At 41.3% G+C, this 18,531-nt stretch overlaps 1 protein-coding gene across 1 annotated transcript in view; it reads left to right on the forward strand.

Moving 5' to 3' along the window:
- Positions 1-18,531, forward strand: part of NMUR2 (neuromedin U receptor 2) — a 32,903-nt gene that overhangs the window by 8,026 nt on the left and 6,346 nt on the right. The window contains exons 2-3 of the mRNA XM_069763532.1: positions 11,875-11,959; positions 12,495-12,620. Coding sequence (XP_069619633.1) covers positions 11,875-11,959; positions 12,495-12,620 — 211 coding nt within the window. The remainder of the gene's footprint in view (positions 1-11,874; positions 11,960-12,494; positions 12,621-18,531) is intronic.

An 18,531-nucleotide genomic window follows, 5' to 3' on the forward strand; every position in this document is an offset into this window, starting at 1 on the left:
GAAACTCGAAACCCAATGCAGTGCATTGGGTTTCCATGGTTCCCAGGGTCTGAAGGAGAGGAAACTCTCCTTCAGGCCCTGCGATCCATATTAAAGTGTAAAATAAAGAATTAAAATAAAAAATATCGCAATACTTACCCTCTGACGCGCCCTGGTACTAACCGGCAGCCTTCCTCCTTCGAATCCGCGCTTCTAGGACCTTGCCGTGACGTCGCGGCTTGTGATTGGTCGCGCGGCCGCCCATGTGACCGCTCGCGCGACCAATCAGAAGCCGTGACGTCACCGAAGGTCTTTCAAGCGCTGATTCTTAGGAAGGAAGGCTGTCGGAAGGAAGCAGGGCGCTTCCGAGGGTGAGTATATACCTAATAGGAATATACTCACCCTCGGAAGCGCCCTGCTTCCTTCCGACAGCCTTCCTTCCTAAGAATCAGCGCTTGAAGGACCTTCGGTGACGTCACGGCTTCTGATTGGTCGCGCGAGCGGTCACATGGGCGGCGGCGCGACCAATCACAAGCCGCGACGTCACCGCGACGTCACGGCAAGGTCCTAGAAGCGCGGATTCGAAGGAGGAAGGCTGCCGGTTAGTACCAGGGCGCGTTAGAGGGTAAGTATTGCGATATTTTTTATTTTAATTCTTTATTTTACACTTTAATCTGAATTCCGATACCAATTCCCGATATCTTAAACATATCGGGAATCGGTATCGGAATTCCGATTCCAGATTCAAAAGATCGCCGACTTCATGGCCGACCCCACACTGGGGTCCGGTCGGGTTTCATGAAACCCGACCTTGCCAAAAGTCGGCGACTTTTGAAAAATCTCGACCTGTTTCGCTCAACCCTAGTCACAACTGGTACAGGAGGAGAGAGGACCCTGCCCGCGGGGGCTCACAATCTACAAGGAATGGGCGAGGATACAATAGGTAGGGTAGAGCTGGCCGTGCAGCGGTTCGGTCAATCGGTGGTTACTGCAGGTTGTAGGCATATATATATATAATATATATAAAGCTGAATGTGTGTGTATGTGTGTATGTTTTGATTAAAAACCTTGCTATATATATATATATATTTATATATATATATATATAGTACTACATATATAGTATAAAGTTGATAAAGGACAAAAAATATTCTATTTTGATTAAAAACCTTGCTATATATATATATACAGTATATATATAAATATAGCAAGGTTTTTAATTAAAACAGAATATTTTTTGTCCTTCATTAACTTTACAGCTCCAAAAAAAGTTTGCCCATCCTGCATGGTTAGTACCTAGACACAGAAGAAAAAAACCCCATTGCATATTTAATATGCCAAAAGTGGGGATACTAAGTAGTATCAACCCACATTCACAATATTTTATTAACTCCGTAAAGTAACTATATAAATAGGAGAAAAACTGGAGTAACCAATAAATAAGTAAGAAAGTACAAAATTTATTTAAAAAAATCAAAGAAAAACACATATAATAAAATTGTCAATCAGGACAAGGACACGGAAGTACATACAGTAGTGAGGTGCACATGGGAGTTCAGAGGTAGTACATCTATCTGATTTACATTTGAATGCTTGTCCATGTTCTAGGTAAGTAGAGCCAAAAATAAGGTACAATAAATAAAGCCCAAGTATTGTAAAACAATGCGGGGATCCACAGAAGCACCGGCGCAGCATGCGCAGTGATGCCTGATGCTCTGTCTGGATGCTAGGACCTGCGGGGACGCACTGCACACGCACCGACAGCGCCGCTTCTCATAGGGTGATCACAACCATGTGATACACCTTGTGACCCATTGTCATGGCAATATAAGGTCCTTCTATTCACACTTACATCACACCCCCTGAGGAAGTGTCTGGTATAGACACGAAACGTACATCGGGGTCACCCGCAATCATTTGGGGCTCATTACCATCTGAGTAGTGTTGTGCACTGGGCCTGGTAAGTTTTGCCCTTAATTTATGATACAGTCCCTTTACTCTTTGGATCTCCAGCTGGGCATGATCTATGTTGATTTACCCTGACTTTTTTTTTTTTTGCCTTATTTTTGGCTTTAAACCTTGCTATAGAGCTCCCGCTGCTTCTGTGGATCCTCGCATTGTTATATAATATTTGGGCTTTATTTATTGTGCCTTATTTTTGGCTCTACTTACCTAGCACATGGACAAGCATTCAAATGTAAATCAGATAGATGTACTACCTCTGAACTCCCATGTGCACCTCACTACTGTATGTACTTCTGTGTCCTTGTCCTGATTGACAATTTTATTATATGTGTTTTTGTTTGATTTTTTGAAATACATTTTGTACTTTCTTACTTATTTATTGGTTACTCCAGTTTTTCTCCTATTTATATGGTTAGTACCTAGTAGCACCCTCTTTTAAAAGTATGACAGCTTGTAAACACTTTTTGTAGCCAGAAAAGAATCTTTCAATTCTTTTTTGAGGGATTTTCATCCATACTTCCTTGGAGAATTCTTCCAGTTCTGTGAGATTCCTGGGTTCTCTTGCATGCTCTGCTATTTTGAGGTCTAGCCACAGAGTTTCAATGACCTTCTGATCAGGGGACAGTGAGGGCCATTGTAAATCCTTCAGCGTGCGCCTTTTGAGGTCGTCTATTGTGGATTTTGACATGTGTTTAGGATCATTATCCATTTGTAGAAACCATCCTCTTTTCAACTTGAGCTTTTTTACAGATTGTGTTATGTTTGCAACAAAAATTTGTTGAAATTTCATTAAAAATTTCATTAAATCCATTCTTCCCTATACCCTTGAAATGTTCTCATTGCCATTGACTGCAGCACAAACATAAAGCATGATGGATTCACCCCGAAGCTTATTGGATGTTGAGATGTTCTTTTAGTGAAATTCTGTGCACTTTATACTCCACTCATACCCTTAATCATTGTGGCCAGAGAGTTCTATTTTAACCTCATTGGTCCACATGACTTGTTTCCAAAATGCATCAGGCTTGTTTAAATGTTATTTTACATACGTCAGACCCTGAATTTTACGATGAGGATGCAGGAGAGGTTTTCTTCTGATGACTCTTCCATGAAGGCCATACTTGTGCAGGTGTCTCTAAACAATAGGACAATGTACCAAAACTCCAAAATCTGCCAAATCTTTCTGAAGATCTTTTGTATTTAAGCTAGGGTTCTGATTTGCCTCTACAAGCAGCTCACACTGAAATGTTGTTTCGTCTTCCAGACCTTATCTTGACCTCCACTGTCCCTGTTGCCTGCCATTTCTTAATTAAATTTGGAACTGAGGAAAGGGAAACACTTTGCTCTCTTCTCATAGCCTTCTCCTTCTTTGTGGTCTCCCACCATTTTCATTTTGTGAAGTGAGTGCTAGGCAGCTGCTTAGAAGAACCCATGGCTGCTGTTTTTTGGCACAAGGTTAGAGGAGGCTGGGTTTTTTAAAGTTGGGAAATTTGCATCGGCTGGCCTTTCCTAATGATGATAACAAATGAGCCACAACCCTAAGAGGATAATTAAGGTCTGAAACCTTGGACAAAGTTATCTGAGCACCCAAATCTCCAAGGGTGCCCAACTTTTGCTTCACTCATTTTCCTTTTTACAATTTTTAAAATGTAAAACAAAAACTCATATATACATTTTGGCCTAAAATGCAAAGGAAACGTTTCATCTTTAGCTTAGGAATTTTAGCTATCATTACATCTTCAACTTGCTTAACTGTTCACAATAACATTGATCTTGACCAGGAGTGTTCAAACTTTTAGATGCCATTGTGTATATGTACCGTATATGTATATGTATATATATATATATATATATATATATATATATATATATATATATATATATACAAATCTTTTGCTAGTACAGAGCTGTGTAATGTATCTTCTCCCACTTGCCTAACCTCCTGTTGTTATAGGTGTCTACGATTTAATGCTCGAGTTAAACTCAGCGAGAAGATAAACCTAGGCATAATGTAACAGGATTCACTCAGCTGATATTTTGCTTTCCACAGCTGAAGATAGCAACAGAAAAATCACATTAGTTGTAGTTTCCTGCTTCCAAATATTGCACAATCTCCAATCATTTACCGCTGTGTTAATTCAATTCGGTAGTGATCGGATGTAATAGCTGTATTATCATAAAATGTAACAAGTAAGAAATATTGATAAATTGAAGGAAATAAGTTCAGGTTTCATGCAGCATGTTTGGGTGATTATTAATCACTAGTGAAAAGGGAACGTGCTGGGATTAGGTGTTATCTGAGCATGCTCGGGTGCTAACCGAAAGACTTTGACGTGCTCAGATAATATGTTCGAGTCTCTGCTCCCAACAAACAGGCCTTCCCTGCATGTGTTGTGCCTGTTGAACGAGGCGATTTTTCTTTCCGCTTAAATGTATGTTTTTTGGGGCTAAAAATATTTTTTTGACACTGTGCTTCGCTAAAAACTTTACTTTCTGCAGCCTCTGTGTTGCACTGTTTGATGCTGGCTGCAGAATGGGTTAACTGAAAAACCATCAGCAAGCTGCGGTGGTTTTTCTGAGCTCCTCTCAGCTGATTTATGACCACATATCACATTAAAGCTGAATGTGCATGGAACTAAAGATCTGTAAAGCCAATCGTTGCCAATTTTTTAATGAAACCCAATTGGAAAAAAATATTTTTAAGCCCAAATCCACGCAATTAAAGCAGTAATTCAGTTTTTTTTTTAAGAGCTGCTGTGGTGCTACTAATTTACGGTTCCTCCCCCCCTGTCTTATATTTATCTGCCCCCGTCTTCACCCTTTTTTCAGCGCCATCTTGTGACCGCTGCTTATTACTGTCTGGAAGTCACGAGCTCTCAATGCAAGTATGACAGGTAGGCCGGGGTCACACTTGCTAGTCCAATGCGAGAAACTCGCGTGAGTCTCTCACATCAATACCCGGCACTGTCGCTGGCACTCGGACCGGAACGTGCGGCTCTATGTATTTCTATTGTTATTATTTTGTTCCTGTCTTTCTTTAATTCCTGAGATATGGCCTTCACTTCCATATGTGAGGGAGCGCCAGGTCCATAGTCGTGGCTGAGGTAAACGGCTCCAACGCGCCCTGGTCTCCCATCACATGCACTTCACAGTTCTCTGTCAGCTTCCCTGTTGCTTCATGCTCCACTTCATCAGGGCTTCCTCTGGACACTAATTCACAAACAGAGACACAGTCCATTTCCAACTTTAAACAAGAAACTTCACTGTTGTCTGTTCTCAGCCCGTTCAAATCAATTACAACATGCACTTTGGGTAACACACAGTTTGCCTCAGTCACTTTTCCTGTGCTTTCCCTGTCCTCCTTCAACATGTACCCGAGTCGTCCCGTCCCGACCAGCATCACAGAGTCATCTCTGTCTAGCTTCACCACACTCAGATACTCTACTGTCCGCTTCGTACCAGGCAAAAGGGCACCTGTCCACGTAGCAATCTGCCACATGATGAGCGACTTGTGTTGCTGTACTGCTGTTTGCTGTCTCGCTACCATATGCACTGTTTTAATCTGCGCTGCTGTAATCTGTGCTGCCATCTGTGGCCCTCAGGCCCTGAACGGCTGGGTTCTTGCCTTAATAAGTTACTGGTCCGACTGACAAAAATGCCCGATGCTCCTAGGCTTAACCACAGCTAGACCCTCCTACATTAACTATTTACCCTCTGAGCATCACTATATCCCCATCTAGTGGGCCAAACAGGGTACTACGCTATCAGTATGATAAACAATGAACATCCTCTTATACAAAGCAGCAGTAATAAGTATGTACATTATGAAACATACCCAGTAGCAGTAGTCAAAGGTAAAACATAACATTATACATTATATCATACGGTATCGGGACGGAAAGAAAAATGCAAGGACATAATGCACCCCCTTACATTCCCCCTCCCTTTAAGATTGGTCGTCCCCGACCAAGTACCGAACAATTTTTATTCTGTAAAACTCATACTCCATGCAGGGAGGCAAGGCAAAGGAAAGTACATAGACAAATTAGCTCACTATGAGCCGAGTCTAAAAAAAACAGTGCTTTCAGACCTCAAATAATGCAAAGAAAACAAGTCCATAGTCATTTAGAAACAACAATACTAATGCAAATTCAGTTCAATTTTGGTATCAAGAAGGTCTGGAAGGATCACAAAGTACACAGATAATGCCCCACTGCTGCCAGAAAACATTAGGTCTAATCCAATCAAAACATTTATTCAATTAGTGTCCTTTTAAAGGGAATCTGTTACCGGGTGTGTTGCTTTTCAGTAAATTAGTGTTTTATCATCAGGAGAATATCACTACAGGACTAGGTGTCTCGTGCCTCCTAGTCCAATCCCGCCCCCAGCACTGATTGGCAGCTCTGTATTACTATACATTGTACATAGAAAGCAGCCAATCAGTGGTGTGGGTGGGGTTATACACAGCTCAGCTTTCCGAGCTCTGCTAGATCTGCAGCAGAGAAAACTGTGATTCTGTCATAACTGCTGCATCCAGTAAACTAAGTGATACATCGCTGGAATCAGGGTCTCTGACCCTACATCATGCTGCTCTCGGATTACACCACAAAAACCAACTGATAAATTCCGTTTAAGGCATAGAAGACTATTATTACATAATGGTACCATTTAGAGAAAACTGAATAATTTTTAATAAAATGTGCTTCCAATTTTACGAAAAATTTGGATGCACCAGAATCCAAATGTCAGCAGATTCATTGATCTCTTGTACTATTAAGAAAGATTGCACATGCAATAGAGGTGGACAATGAATCTTCTATGGGGATATATACCAATATTCCAGTTCAGCCTTTACTATTGGAAGCAGAACTTCCCCTTCTCTAGAGAAACTGCATTGCCGCAACCAAAATGGAGGAATGAATCTGGGCCATGGGTCATGGAGGGGTGTAAAGAGAGAATCACACATCCCTTTTGTCCCTTTTGTCATGGGGTCTCATCTCTCCCCTGAACACCTCTAATAATTCAATCAATCCGGTGCTAAAGGAGGTGTTCAATGATGATCATTTCTTCACACAATCGCTGCTCAATGGATTCTGACCACCCTTGTTCTCAAGACAGGGGAGACCCCCATATTTGGACCTCATGAAAAATTGACATTATTTTTAATGTGTTTTTGAGTTAACTAACCACAAATTAACTCTTTATATTAAAATATGCACGTCTTTTTTCTTATCCTTTCCTCTTGGCTCGTGAACATCTCGAGAAAAGTTGTGCAAAATGACTGGCTTTGAAAAAAATATATAAAAAAAAAATCAAGATTTTGTGATACTCTATCGGGAAACGTTTATACTTTACGTGTTCCTATGTGACCACCAGCTGGTTATAATGTGAATTGCAGACAGTCAAGAGTTTTGCTAGCTTTGATTGACAGCTCTGACTTTACCAGGGCCAGAAAAGGACAGAAATAGATGGAAAATAAGTAGATGAAAGGTGCACGCGGCTGTTTGACCACGTCAAGGGTGCGCCGAGCATTTGTGCTTTGTTTGAACAGTCATTTTGTGCTTACAGATTCCTTTTAAAGTTAATGATGTTCTGCTGTCGGAAATAAATCAGCTCACACGGAAACACAGAGAAGGTAGAAAGAATGGCCGCCGATAGTTAGAGATGCTTTTTCAGACCAAACGGCTCGTAATGAGCCGAGGTCATTTGGTGAATGGTTGATTGTGTAACAGTCATTTTGCTGGCTGTAATGAGAACACTGGAAGCCTCCAGGGCTGTGAACCTGTTTGTCGCTGATAAAAAGCAGTAAATGCTGGAATTAACTATTAGTTTGCTCCATTCTATAGCCCATAGTTACATCACCATCGCACCCTGTCCACACTGAACCTTCATTCCCCGTCCTGATAGCCAGTGGCATGCTGCTAATGGGGTTTGCTATGGCACGTATGAGTGGGGGGTGGTCCGGTGCCAAACCCCCTCAGCCCAGCATCGCACTTTCAACTATATTGGCATCCTGGATGCCGATACAGTTGAAAGCAATGATGGAACGGGGAACCGTCATCTCCCATTCTCCCTACCTCTGAGCTCTGGGGTCTCAGCGCTGTGGACGCAATAATGTCACTATATTGCGCCTTCTCAGAGCTGTGCAGAGCTTTCATAACATTCTGTAGAGACCGGAGCAGAGGGGGTTTGAGCACAGGTATTTTTTTAAATTTTGTTTAATCACAGGAGGCCATTATAATGTCTGGAGAGATGAGTGAGGGGCATTATACTATTTGGAGGGGTATATGGGGGGCCATTATACTGTTTCCTGGGTTCTGTGCAGGCTGTTATTCAGTTTGCAAGGCTACTATGTGGGGGCTATTGGAGGGCTGTGTGGGGGCCAATTATACTGTTTGGAGGGCTATGCTGGGGCCATTATACTATTTGCTGGGCAATGTGGGGGCCATTATACTATTTGTAGGGCTGTGTGGCAGCCATTATACTGTTTGAAGGGCTATGTGTTGGCCAATATACTGTTTGTAGGGCTAGTGGGGTCCATTATATAGTGTGCAGGCCATTGTACAATGTGAAGGTTTCTGTTTGGCCCATCATATTGTGTATAAGGCTGTGTAGGGGCTTGAATACTAATGTGTGGAGGGATGTAAGGGCAATCATACTGTATGTGCGGGCCATTATACAGTTTGCAAGGCTATGTGTGGCCATTGGAGGGCTGTGTGGGGGCCAATCAAACTGTTTGCAGGGCTACGTCAGGGTCAGTATACTGTTTGGAAGGCTATGTGGGGGTTATTATACTGTTTGGAGGGCTAGTGGGTCCATTATGCAGTGTGCAGGCCTTTATACTGTACAATGTGGAGGGTTGTGTTTGGCCCATCATACTGTGTATAGGGCTGTTTTGGGGCCACCATACTGTGTGGAGGGGTGTAAGGGCTATCATACTATATGTACGGGCCATTATACAGTTTGAAAGGCTATGTGGGTGGCATTGGAGTGCTATGTGGGGACCATAATACTGTTTGGAGGGCTATGTTGGGACCATTATACTGTTTGGAGGGCTGTGACGGAGCCATCATACTGTGTTGAGGTAATTCTCCTACTTTGCAGTGTGATGGGTAATGTAGGGTCATCAAACTGTGGTGATATCGTACTGTGTCTGGGGTGCTTTTGTTGGCATCATACTTTATGGGAGCCATAAAAGGGATATCTTAATGTGAAAGAACACAGAGGAGCCTCAATAGGAGGAAAATTATTTTGTTAGGATTGCAAAGCTGTTAAATATGCTCTTCTGCGACCCTGTTGAATATATATATATATATATATATATATAATTTTTTTTTTTTTGTGTGTGTGTGTGGGGGGGGTGTTTCGATAAGGACTTCTACTGTGGTGCCTCATGATTTGTATGTACGCCCCTGCTGACAGCTCCCTGATGAGCACATCTCACATAAACTGCCTAAAATCCCATGTTTCCAGCATATCTTTTCTACTCTTTGTCTTTTGCAAACAATTGGGTTCAAATTTCAGATTAGCGAATTGATATCATTATTCTCAAAGATGGACAGCCCCTTTGAGGATTAAATTAGTCAAAACAAAGAGCTACCAAAAGTGCAACTCTCATTCTAAAAGATTTAACACATTCCCTAACCTCATATCCACCTTCCCACCAGGTCACCTTACTGTTTCACACGTCCTGATATTTCCGGTACCGGAAAAACTGGTACCGGAGATATCCGTGTCCGTGTGTGTACTACATGTGGCACACGTGTGGCAACTGTGTGCTGCATCAGTACCATACGGACAGCCGCCGGCAAAGAAGCGCTACAGTAAGCGCTGTTCCCCGGTAGCTGGTGCTGAAGCCGGCTCCTCATTCTACCCTGCTCTGCCGGCAAGCAGAGGAGAATGATAAGCATTATATTAAAGTCCGAACGACAGCAGGTGGTGGCTTTTGGAACTGTTACCCCCATCATCTGACACCTGCTGCTGCTAATAACAGTGATAGTAGGTGCGGAGGATTGGGGTATTCCACAGCTGCCAGCTGCGATCATTCGGAAATAAATGAATGAAAACCCGACATGGGTTCCCCCTATTTTTTTGAAACAACCAGACAAAACTCACAGCTGGGGGCTGCAACCCCCAGCTGTCAGCTTCTGCAAGGTTGGTTATCAAGAATAGAGGGGTCCACACACTGTTTTTTTTTAATTATTTAAATAAATAAATGTAAAAAACAGCATGCGGTCCCCTCCATTTTTGACAACCAACCTTGCTAAAGCTCACAGCTGGGGGTTGCAATTACCCCACTTGCCACCGCTACAGGGCAAGTGGGAAGAGCCGGGCAAAGCGCAAGAAAAGGTGCATCTAATCGATGTGCCTTTTCTGGGCAGCTGTGGGCTGCTGTTTTTAGGCTGGATGGAGGGGCCTATATCAATGGCCCCTTACCAGTCTGAGAATAACATCCACCAGCTGTAAGCTTTAGCAAGGCTGCTTTTAAAAAATGGGGGGGACCCCACACTGTTTTTTTTAAATTATTTATTTAAATAATTTAAAAAACGGCGTGTGGACCCCTCTATTCTTGATAACCAACCTTGCAGAAGCTAACAGCTAAGGCTTGCAGCCCCCAGATGTGAGTTTTGTCTGGTTGGTTCACTAAAATAGGATGGAACCCACGTCAGGTTTTTCATTTATTTCCGAATGATCACAGCCGGCAGCTGTGGAATATCCCGATCTTCCGCACCTACTGTCACTGTTATTAGCGACAGCAGGTGTTGGATGATGGAGGTAACAGTCCCAAAAGCCCCCACCTGCTATAGTTCGGACTTTAATATAACGCTCATCATTCTCCTCTGCTCACCGGCAGAGCAGGGAAGAATGATGACAGCCGGCTTCAGCACCATCCGCCGGGGAACAGTGCTTACAGTAGTACTTCTTCCCCGGCAGCCGTACGTGTCACACGGAGGACATCAAAGTGTGTTCTCTGTGTGCATGTGTGCGGGACGTTTTGCCGAAAAAAAGACATGTCAGCGTGTTTTGCCCACGGACACACAGTCTGTGGAAACACACTGACATGTGCATAGACCCATTCATTTGAATGGGTCTGCGTGTGTACGTGTCTCCAGTACATGTGAAAACTGTCACCACACATACTGGAGACACAGACATGTTAAAGGGGCCTTACAGAGACAACAACCTAATTAAGCTCTTCTCTGAGGGGCCTCAATAAATGGAGACAACAGTTTTAGCATTGATTACCAGATAATTAAGTCTCATCCAAATCTTCCTAGTAAATAAGTAGAATCCATGGAATGCATAATCTTCATATTTATCATTGCATTTTCCCAGACAGGACAGGAAGAGTGAGAAGTCCAAGGATCTCTTCTCAATCTTATTGCATACAGTCTTATTAAATTATTAAGGGGTTAATCTATTTAGAAGGCGAGGCTCACTAGTATCATTTATTTTTATAAGGGTGGCCTAACTATTACTTTATTACAGGTATTCCCGCTTCTAAGATCCTCAGCAATCAACTGTCATCTGTGGTGGAAGCTGGTGACAATTATTTATTTAGCCTGCGGTGCCTCCACAGGAGAAATGGAGCATTGCACACTTTAGGTCCTCCAAAGCAAAAGATCATCTTTGGGGATGCGTTGGTCATTTTTTTCTGCATCTTAGGGCATTGTTACTACTTTATTATATAAAATGTATATCATATGACATGAAAACTATGTACACTACTTTCGCATGAATGGTTCATTTGGTTTTTTTTTTTCTTGGCTTCGAATATACTGGAGCCTGGACTCATATTTTACTTGTCAAAAGAGTGGCATCTTTCTTTTGCTATATGACAGAATTGTTGCATTTGTGATACATCATAAAAAAAAAAATGTAAGTCATCTGTTTCAAGGATTTTATATTTCATCACTTTGTCTTGTTCAGCTCCGAGGCGATCATTCACTGGGAGGTGACAAAATGTCTGTTAACATCCAGAGACCATCGCGGAAATCAGTCACAAAGATGCTGTGTAAGTATCAAGAGACATTTACTATTGTGCGGTGGGTTCAATGGAGACGAATGGGAAATGTTATCTTTGGAATGAAACCAATAAAAGGAAATGTTCTACTTACAAACAAAAATTATATGTGATGATATTAACCATTCGATAAGAGCGTGCAAAGCAGTCATCAAAGCAAAAGGGGGCTACTTTGAAGGACCTAGAATATAAGACATAATTTCAGTTGTTTCACACTTTTCTGTTAAGTATATAATTCCACATGTGTTAATTCATAGTTTTGATGCCTTCAATGTGAATGTACAATTTTCATAGTCATGAAAATACAGAAAAATCTTTAAATGAGAAGGTGTGTCCAACCTTTTGCTCTGTACTGGATATTGTTCTACGAAAAATATTTTAATAATGTATCAGGATGGATATATATATACTTCCCTGCATGGGGCAAATTATCATCTTCTGTGAATGTCCATCTATAATATTCCAGAACAATCAGATATTAGGCTAAACTCTTCTTTCTATACTAATATCAGTCCTTTTTTGATAGTTGTCTTAGTCACGGTCTTCGGCATCTGTTGGGCTCCCTTCCACGTGGATCGACTTTTTTTCAGTTTTGTCGTGAACTGGACTGAACCCCTCGCCAATGTGTTTAATCTCATCCATGTTGTTTCTGGTAAGTTTCATCACGTACATTTTAATCTAATTTATGCATAAGTAAATTTGCATCATTTGCATACGTGATGTCATATGGTAATTGGAACCGGTTCCCTTTCATCGACTTCCATTAATCATCGGCTTTGACCTGGGTTGACGGTATTCTTAGAATGATTAGGGAGTCGGGAGACGAGACGAAATAAGGAGTAAAGGCGAAATATGAAAGTGAGAAGGTGAGCTACAGAAATGTGTAGAGAGGGCTTAGAAATAAGGCATAAATGTCTTAAAAGTCACTTTCTCTATACTTTGCCCAGTTGGCCCATAGACCATCACGTAGCTCGTATTCGTGGTATGAATAAGATCTCATTCAGACGTCTGTTTTTCCCGGTCAAGTCCTATCCTTGTTTTTCATGACTAGCACTCTTACCTATAACAGTGAGTGGGGCCATTCACATGTCCATGATTTTCCACGGACCGAGTGGTTCGTGCAAATTTGAGAAGACATTTTGATACGAGAGTCGGATCACGCACACTGTCAGGATTCTCCAGTGTTGCTGGAGAGAACAGGAGGTCAGTTGCGGTCACATGCCAACTAGACGTGCTCATCCTCTCGCAACAGAAGTGCAGTGAGAGAGGATGAGCATGTCTAGTCGGAATGTGAGCCGAAGTATGCAAATCACATATAGGCAGTCACATGACCCCTATGCTCACGCCGGCAATGCCGGAGAAATTTGACAGTGTGCAGTGTGCACACTGTAAGGATTCAAAAGTCTGTCGTCACAAAGAGTGACTGAAGACTTTTAGTCTAAACCTACACAACCCTTTTAAGCCCAGATAATCACTACAAGACTTACAACCTAGAACCCTGTAGACGCAGAGTGTTTGGCTCGTTGGAATCTGGACATCAAGGCGGACCCAATTTTTGTCTTTCTAACTATGAAATGCTCTCATTCCTTGACCCTGGGTGTCCTCTTTAAGTCAACACAGATGTGTTCACTTTTTCTTCCCACGGTGAATGTCCCCCAGGCTTTCCTATAGGTATAAGTCTATTGTTCCTACATGTAAATTCATCCCTGCTTATAACTTTACAACTGTTTGTAGAAAAATCATTTTTTTTCTGTGTTTTTCATTTTATTGTACAGTTTCCAAAGTCACTGCACTGTAACTACATTTAATCTATATGCGGATATAGTTTGCAGATTTTTGGCTGCTGCACAGAATGGTTCAGATGCGTTAAACCCTCTGGCGTCTTGATATGGAGCGTGTCTTGATTAAATGTCTGAGATCTGATGAAAAGCCAGACATTCTTTTTTAAAAAAAAAAAATCTTTTGACAGCTGCTAAATGTTGGCCTCAAGTGATACAAAGAATAGGAAGGGAGTGGATTTGGATGCTGATCATCTCTTAACTTGGCGAAAATGATCACCAAGTCCTTTACATGTGCCCTCTAGGAGAACAGGGTATGGGCAGTGAACACTAGCTAAAGTGGCATGTAAAAGTTTGGGCACCCCTGGTGCCAAAATTACTGTTACTGTGAACAGTTAAGCAAGTTGAAGATGTAGTGATCTCTAAAAAGGCTAAAGTTAAAGATGACACATTTACTTTGAATTTTAGGCAAAAAAATAGTCAGTTTTTAAATTTTAAAAATTACAAAAAGGAAAATGGGCAGATGCTAAAGGTTGGGCACTCTTGGAGATTTGTGCGCTCAGATAACATAGACCAAAGTTTCAGACCTTAATAACCCTGTTATGGTTATGGCTTGTTCACTATCATCATTAGGAAAGAACAGGTGATGCAAACCCAACCACCTCTAACCTTATGCCAAAAAAGACAGCCATGGGTCCTTCATTTTATGAAAATGAAAATAGTAAAGGCCCACAAAGCATAGTAGGAGAAGGCCATAAGAAGTTAGAAAAGCATTTTCAAATTGCCCTTTCCTCACTTTGAAATGTAATTAAGAAATATCAGTTAACAGGAACAGTGGAGATCAAGATAAGGTCTGGAAGACCAAGCAAAATTTCATCAGAAGTATGCAAAAGGACATCTAAACAAGCTTGATGCATTTTGGAAACATGTCTTGTGGACTGAAGAGGTTAAAATAGAACTTTTTTGCCACATTGATCAAATGTATATTTAGAGAAAAAAGGGGATAGAATTTCAGGAAAATAACATCTCACCAATCATTAACTATGATGGTGGATCAATCATGCTTTGGAGTACGGTTGCAGCCAATGGCAAGAGGAACATTTCAATGGGGGAGGGAAGAATGGATTCAATTTAACAAATTCTTGATGCAAACATAACGCCATCTGTAAGAAAGTTGAAGTTGAAAAGAGGATGGCTTCTAGAAATGGAAAAACACACATCAAAATCCACAATAGACGACCTCAAAAGGTGCAAGCTGAAGGTTTTACAATGGCCCTCACAGTCCCCTGATCTGAACATCATTGAAAATCTGTGGCTAGACCTCAAAATAGCAGAGGATGCAAGATGACCCAGGAATCTCACAGAATTGAAAGGATTGTCCAACTAAGAATGGTTGAAAATCCCTCAAGCAAGAATTGAAAGACTCTTGTCTGGCAGCAAAAAATTATAACAAGCTGTAACTCGTGCAAAAGGGGGTGCTACTAGGTACTATATGAAACAGGATGCCAATACTTTAGCATCTGTTCATTTTCAACTTTGTAATTTTAAAATTTAAAAGATGACCGCTATATATATATTTTTTTTTCAGCCTAAAATACAAAGGCAATGTGTCATCTTTGACTTTAGGCCTTTTTTGAGGTAATTTAATCTCCTACTTGCTTAACTGTTCACAATAACAGTAATTTTGACCAGGTGAGCCCCAGCTTATACATGCCACTGTAAGTGTTTTGGGATAGTGAAGGATTCTGCATTTGTTACTGGTTCTGACTTCATACATATTCTGTGAGGTTGATGTTCCAAACAGAAAGCCAAAATTGTCCTACAGCATCAAGCTTCAACCCCAATTCCTAAAAAGTTGTGACACTGTATAAAAAATGTAAAAAAAAAAAAACAAGAATACAATTGTTTGGAAATCTGTTATTATAACCATATTTTATTCACAACAGAGCATTGATCACAGATCAGAAGATGAACGTCGGACATTTTTCCATTTCATTTAAAAAAATCTAACTCATTTAGAAATTAGTGGCAGCAACACATCTCACAAACCTTTGGCCTGGGCCATGTCTACCATTGTTTAGCATCTCCTCTTCTTTTATGACAGTCTGTAAGCGTCTGAGAAGTGAGGAGACCAGTTGAAAAATGTTGTCCTATTCTTGTCTAACGTAGGATCCTCGCTTCACCGCAGTCCAGGGATTTTATTCCATAATGCGTCTGGACTCCAGAAGGCCAGTCCATCCCTTAAATACACATTGTCTACATGGATCATATTTTATTCTAAAACCTCTAAATAATGCTCATTTCAAGGTTTGTAGGCTGCTCATGTCCCAGGCACTAATGCAACCCCAAACCATCAGAGATGCAGGCTTAGAAATGTGCTGATAACAAGCTGGATGGTCCCTCTCCTCTTGAGTCCAAAGGATACGACATCAGTGAATTCCATGAAGAATTTGAAATTTTGATTAAATCTGACCACAGAATGGTTTTCCATTTTGCCTCGGTCCATTCTGATTGAGCTTTGGCCCAGAGAAGACGGCAGAGTTTCTGGATTGTGTTGACATATGGCTTCTTCGTTGCATCACGGAGCTTTCTCTTGTATCTGTGGATTGCACATGGAGCTTTGAGCACAGACAATGATTTCTGGACGTATTCCTGAGCCCATGCCGTTATGTTCACAACCTACCGTAATCCTATTTTAAATAAATAAATCCTTAGGACCCATAGATCAATTCACGAACGTTCAACATCGACTATTAGCCTTGTCCCTTTAGCACATGCATTTCTCCAGGATCTCTGAATCTTTTGATGATATGTCCTGTAGATGATGGTATATTTAAAATTTTCACAATTTTTAGACACCGTGCTACACAGGTTGCATTACCTCCTGACCATCTAGCTTTTCTCCTTTTAATTCTCTGTCTTTCTTTTCTGTCCCTTTGTCTCTTTCTATCTTTTCATCTCTTTCTTTCTATCCCTTTATTTCTTGCTTTTTTCTTTCTCTCCTTCTATTGTGAGGCAGTGAGGGGCATCATAAGCGAGGGTCAATATGTGTCCACCAGGATGCGAAAGGAGTCTTATTAAACCCGCTGGAGTGCATTGCAGTCACAGGCAGAGCTGTGGTTGCAGTGCAGAATAAAAGTAAGTTTGGTGTTGGACAAGCTATTTGCCCAAAGCAGATTTAAGAAAACCTGGCATGGGCTTTTATTTTTGGAGCGAACCACAGGATGTGGGGCTGTTCGCTCCCTCCACATCGGGTCTTACAAATGGCCGATGGCAACAGATTCCATTTAAAAAAAACCTGCAGCAAAGGGTTGGGTGGGTCAGTCTTGGTTTGCAAACTGCAGAGCAGGTGGCTCTGCAACATCCAGCTTGTGTGAAGTAACACGGAGCCAAGGGAATAAAAAGGCCTGGCACCCCTCAGCATGACACAACGGTACAGTCGCCCACGGAAACAGTCTCTGATACGGACTGTCTTGATGCCCCGGCTATGATCCAGAGGATACCATTTGCTTTCCATTTGTGAGTTTCTTTGGACATTAAAGACATTTGCTTTGAACTTTTCTGTGGTCCCTGCCTATCTGTCGCACTGCACCAACCCTGCTGCACTACACTATATATTTCTTTCTATCTGTCTCTTTCTTTTCTTTCTTTCTCTTTCTATGTATTTTTATTTATTTATTACTTTCCATATTTTCTTTCTTTCTTTCTCTTTCTTTTTTGTTCTTTCTATCTTTATCTATCTCTTTCTATCTTTCTTCCTAACTTTCCATCTCTTTTTCTTATCTTTCCTTCTTTCTTTCTTTCTTTCTTTCTTTCTTTCTTTCTTTCTTTCTTTCTTTCTTTCTTTCTTTCTTTCTTTCTTTCTTTCTTTCTTTCTTTCTTTCTTTCTTTCTTCCCTTCTTTCTCTTTCATATGGCAGTAGTAATCACATTTTTTTTTCAGTGTGGATTTGACCCATCCAAGTGTTTCTTCTGTCAGCATTTTACAGCATTTCTCACCCATTCAAATGAATGAAGTATATGATGCGCATATTTTATGCACATTCTGGGGAAAACTCTGGTGAATAGATGCACATCCCCTAGCAGAACAATAAATCCTCAACATCACAACGTTTGTTCTCGACCTTCGAAGTCCAGACAGACACTGATGTAAGTCATTTTGTATCCAGACGCTTCCAGTGTCCAGATTCCCAGACTTGCTCATCCTTTCCACGTAATTGTGCAGACGTGCTAATTGTGCCAGTCTTCCTGTATCTGTCATATCATGGCAGATGTCACTCAACATGTGAGGCTGTTATTACTAATGAAAAAAAGATATCAGAAATGGATATTTTCTGAATTGGGGTCAAAATTATAAGTCCTCTGTTGGCATGTAGTAACTCATTTTTTTTAAATTAGAAATTCACAATATTAGACAAATGTCAAATTACATATCATCCCGTGTTAGTGACGTACCACTGAGACATTTACATGACTTATATTCTGCATTTTTCAACAGTTACTACTCTGCAGACTTTATCTGCAATTTTCAGTTGTCTCTAAGGCTACTTTCACACTTGCGTCGTTCGACGCACGTCACAATGCATCGTTTTGGAGAAAAAACGCATCCTGCAAAGTTGCCCGCAGGATGCGTTTTTTTTCCATAGACTTTCATTAGCGACGCATTGCGACCGATTGCCACACGTCGCATCCATAGTGCGACGGTTGCGTCGTGTTTTGGCGGACCGTCGGCACAAAATAACGTTCCATGTAACTTTTTTTGTGCATTGTGTCCGCCGTTTCCGAC

The sequence above is a fragment of the Ranitomeya imitator genome, chromosome 4 (assembly GCF_032444005.1).
Source record: "Ranitomeya imitator isolate aRanImi1 chromosome 4, aRanImi1.pri, whole genome shotgun sequence".
In the NCBI taxonomy this organism is placed as follows: Eukaryota; Metazoa; Chordata; class Amphibia; order Anura; family Dendrobatidae; genus Ranitomeya; species Ranitomeya imitator.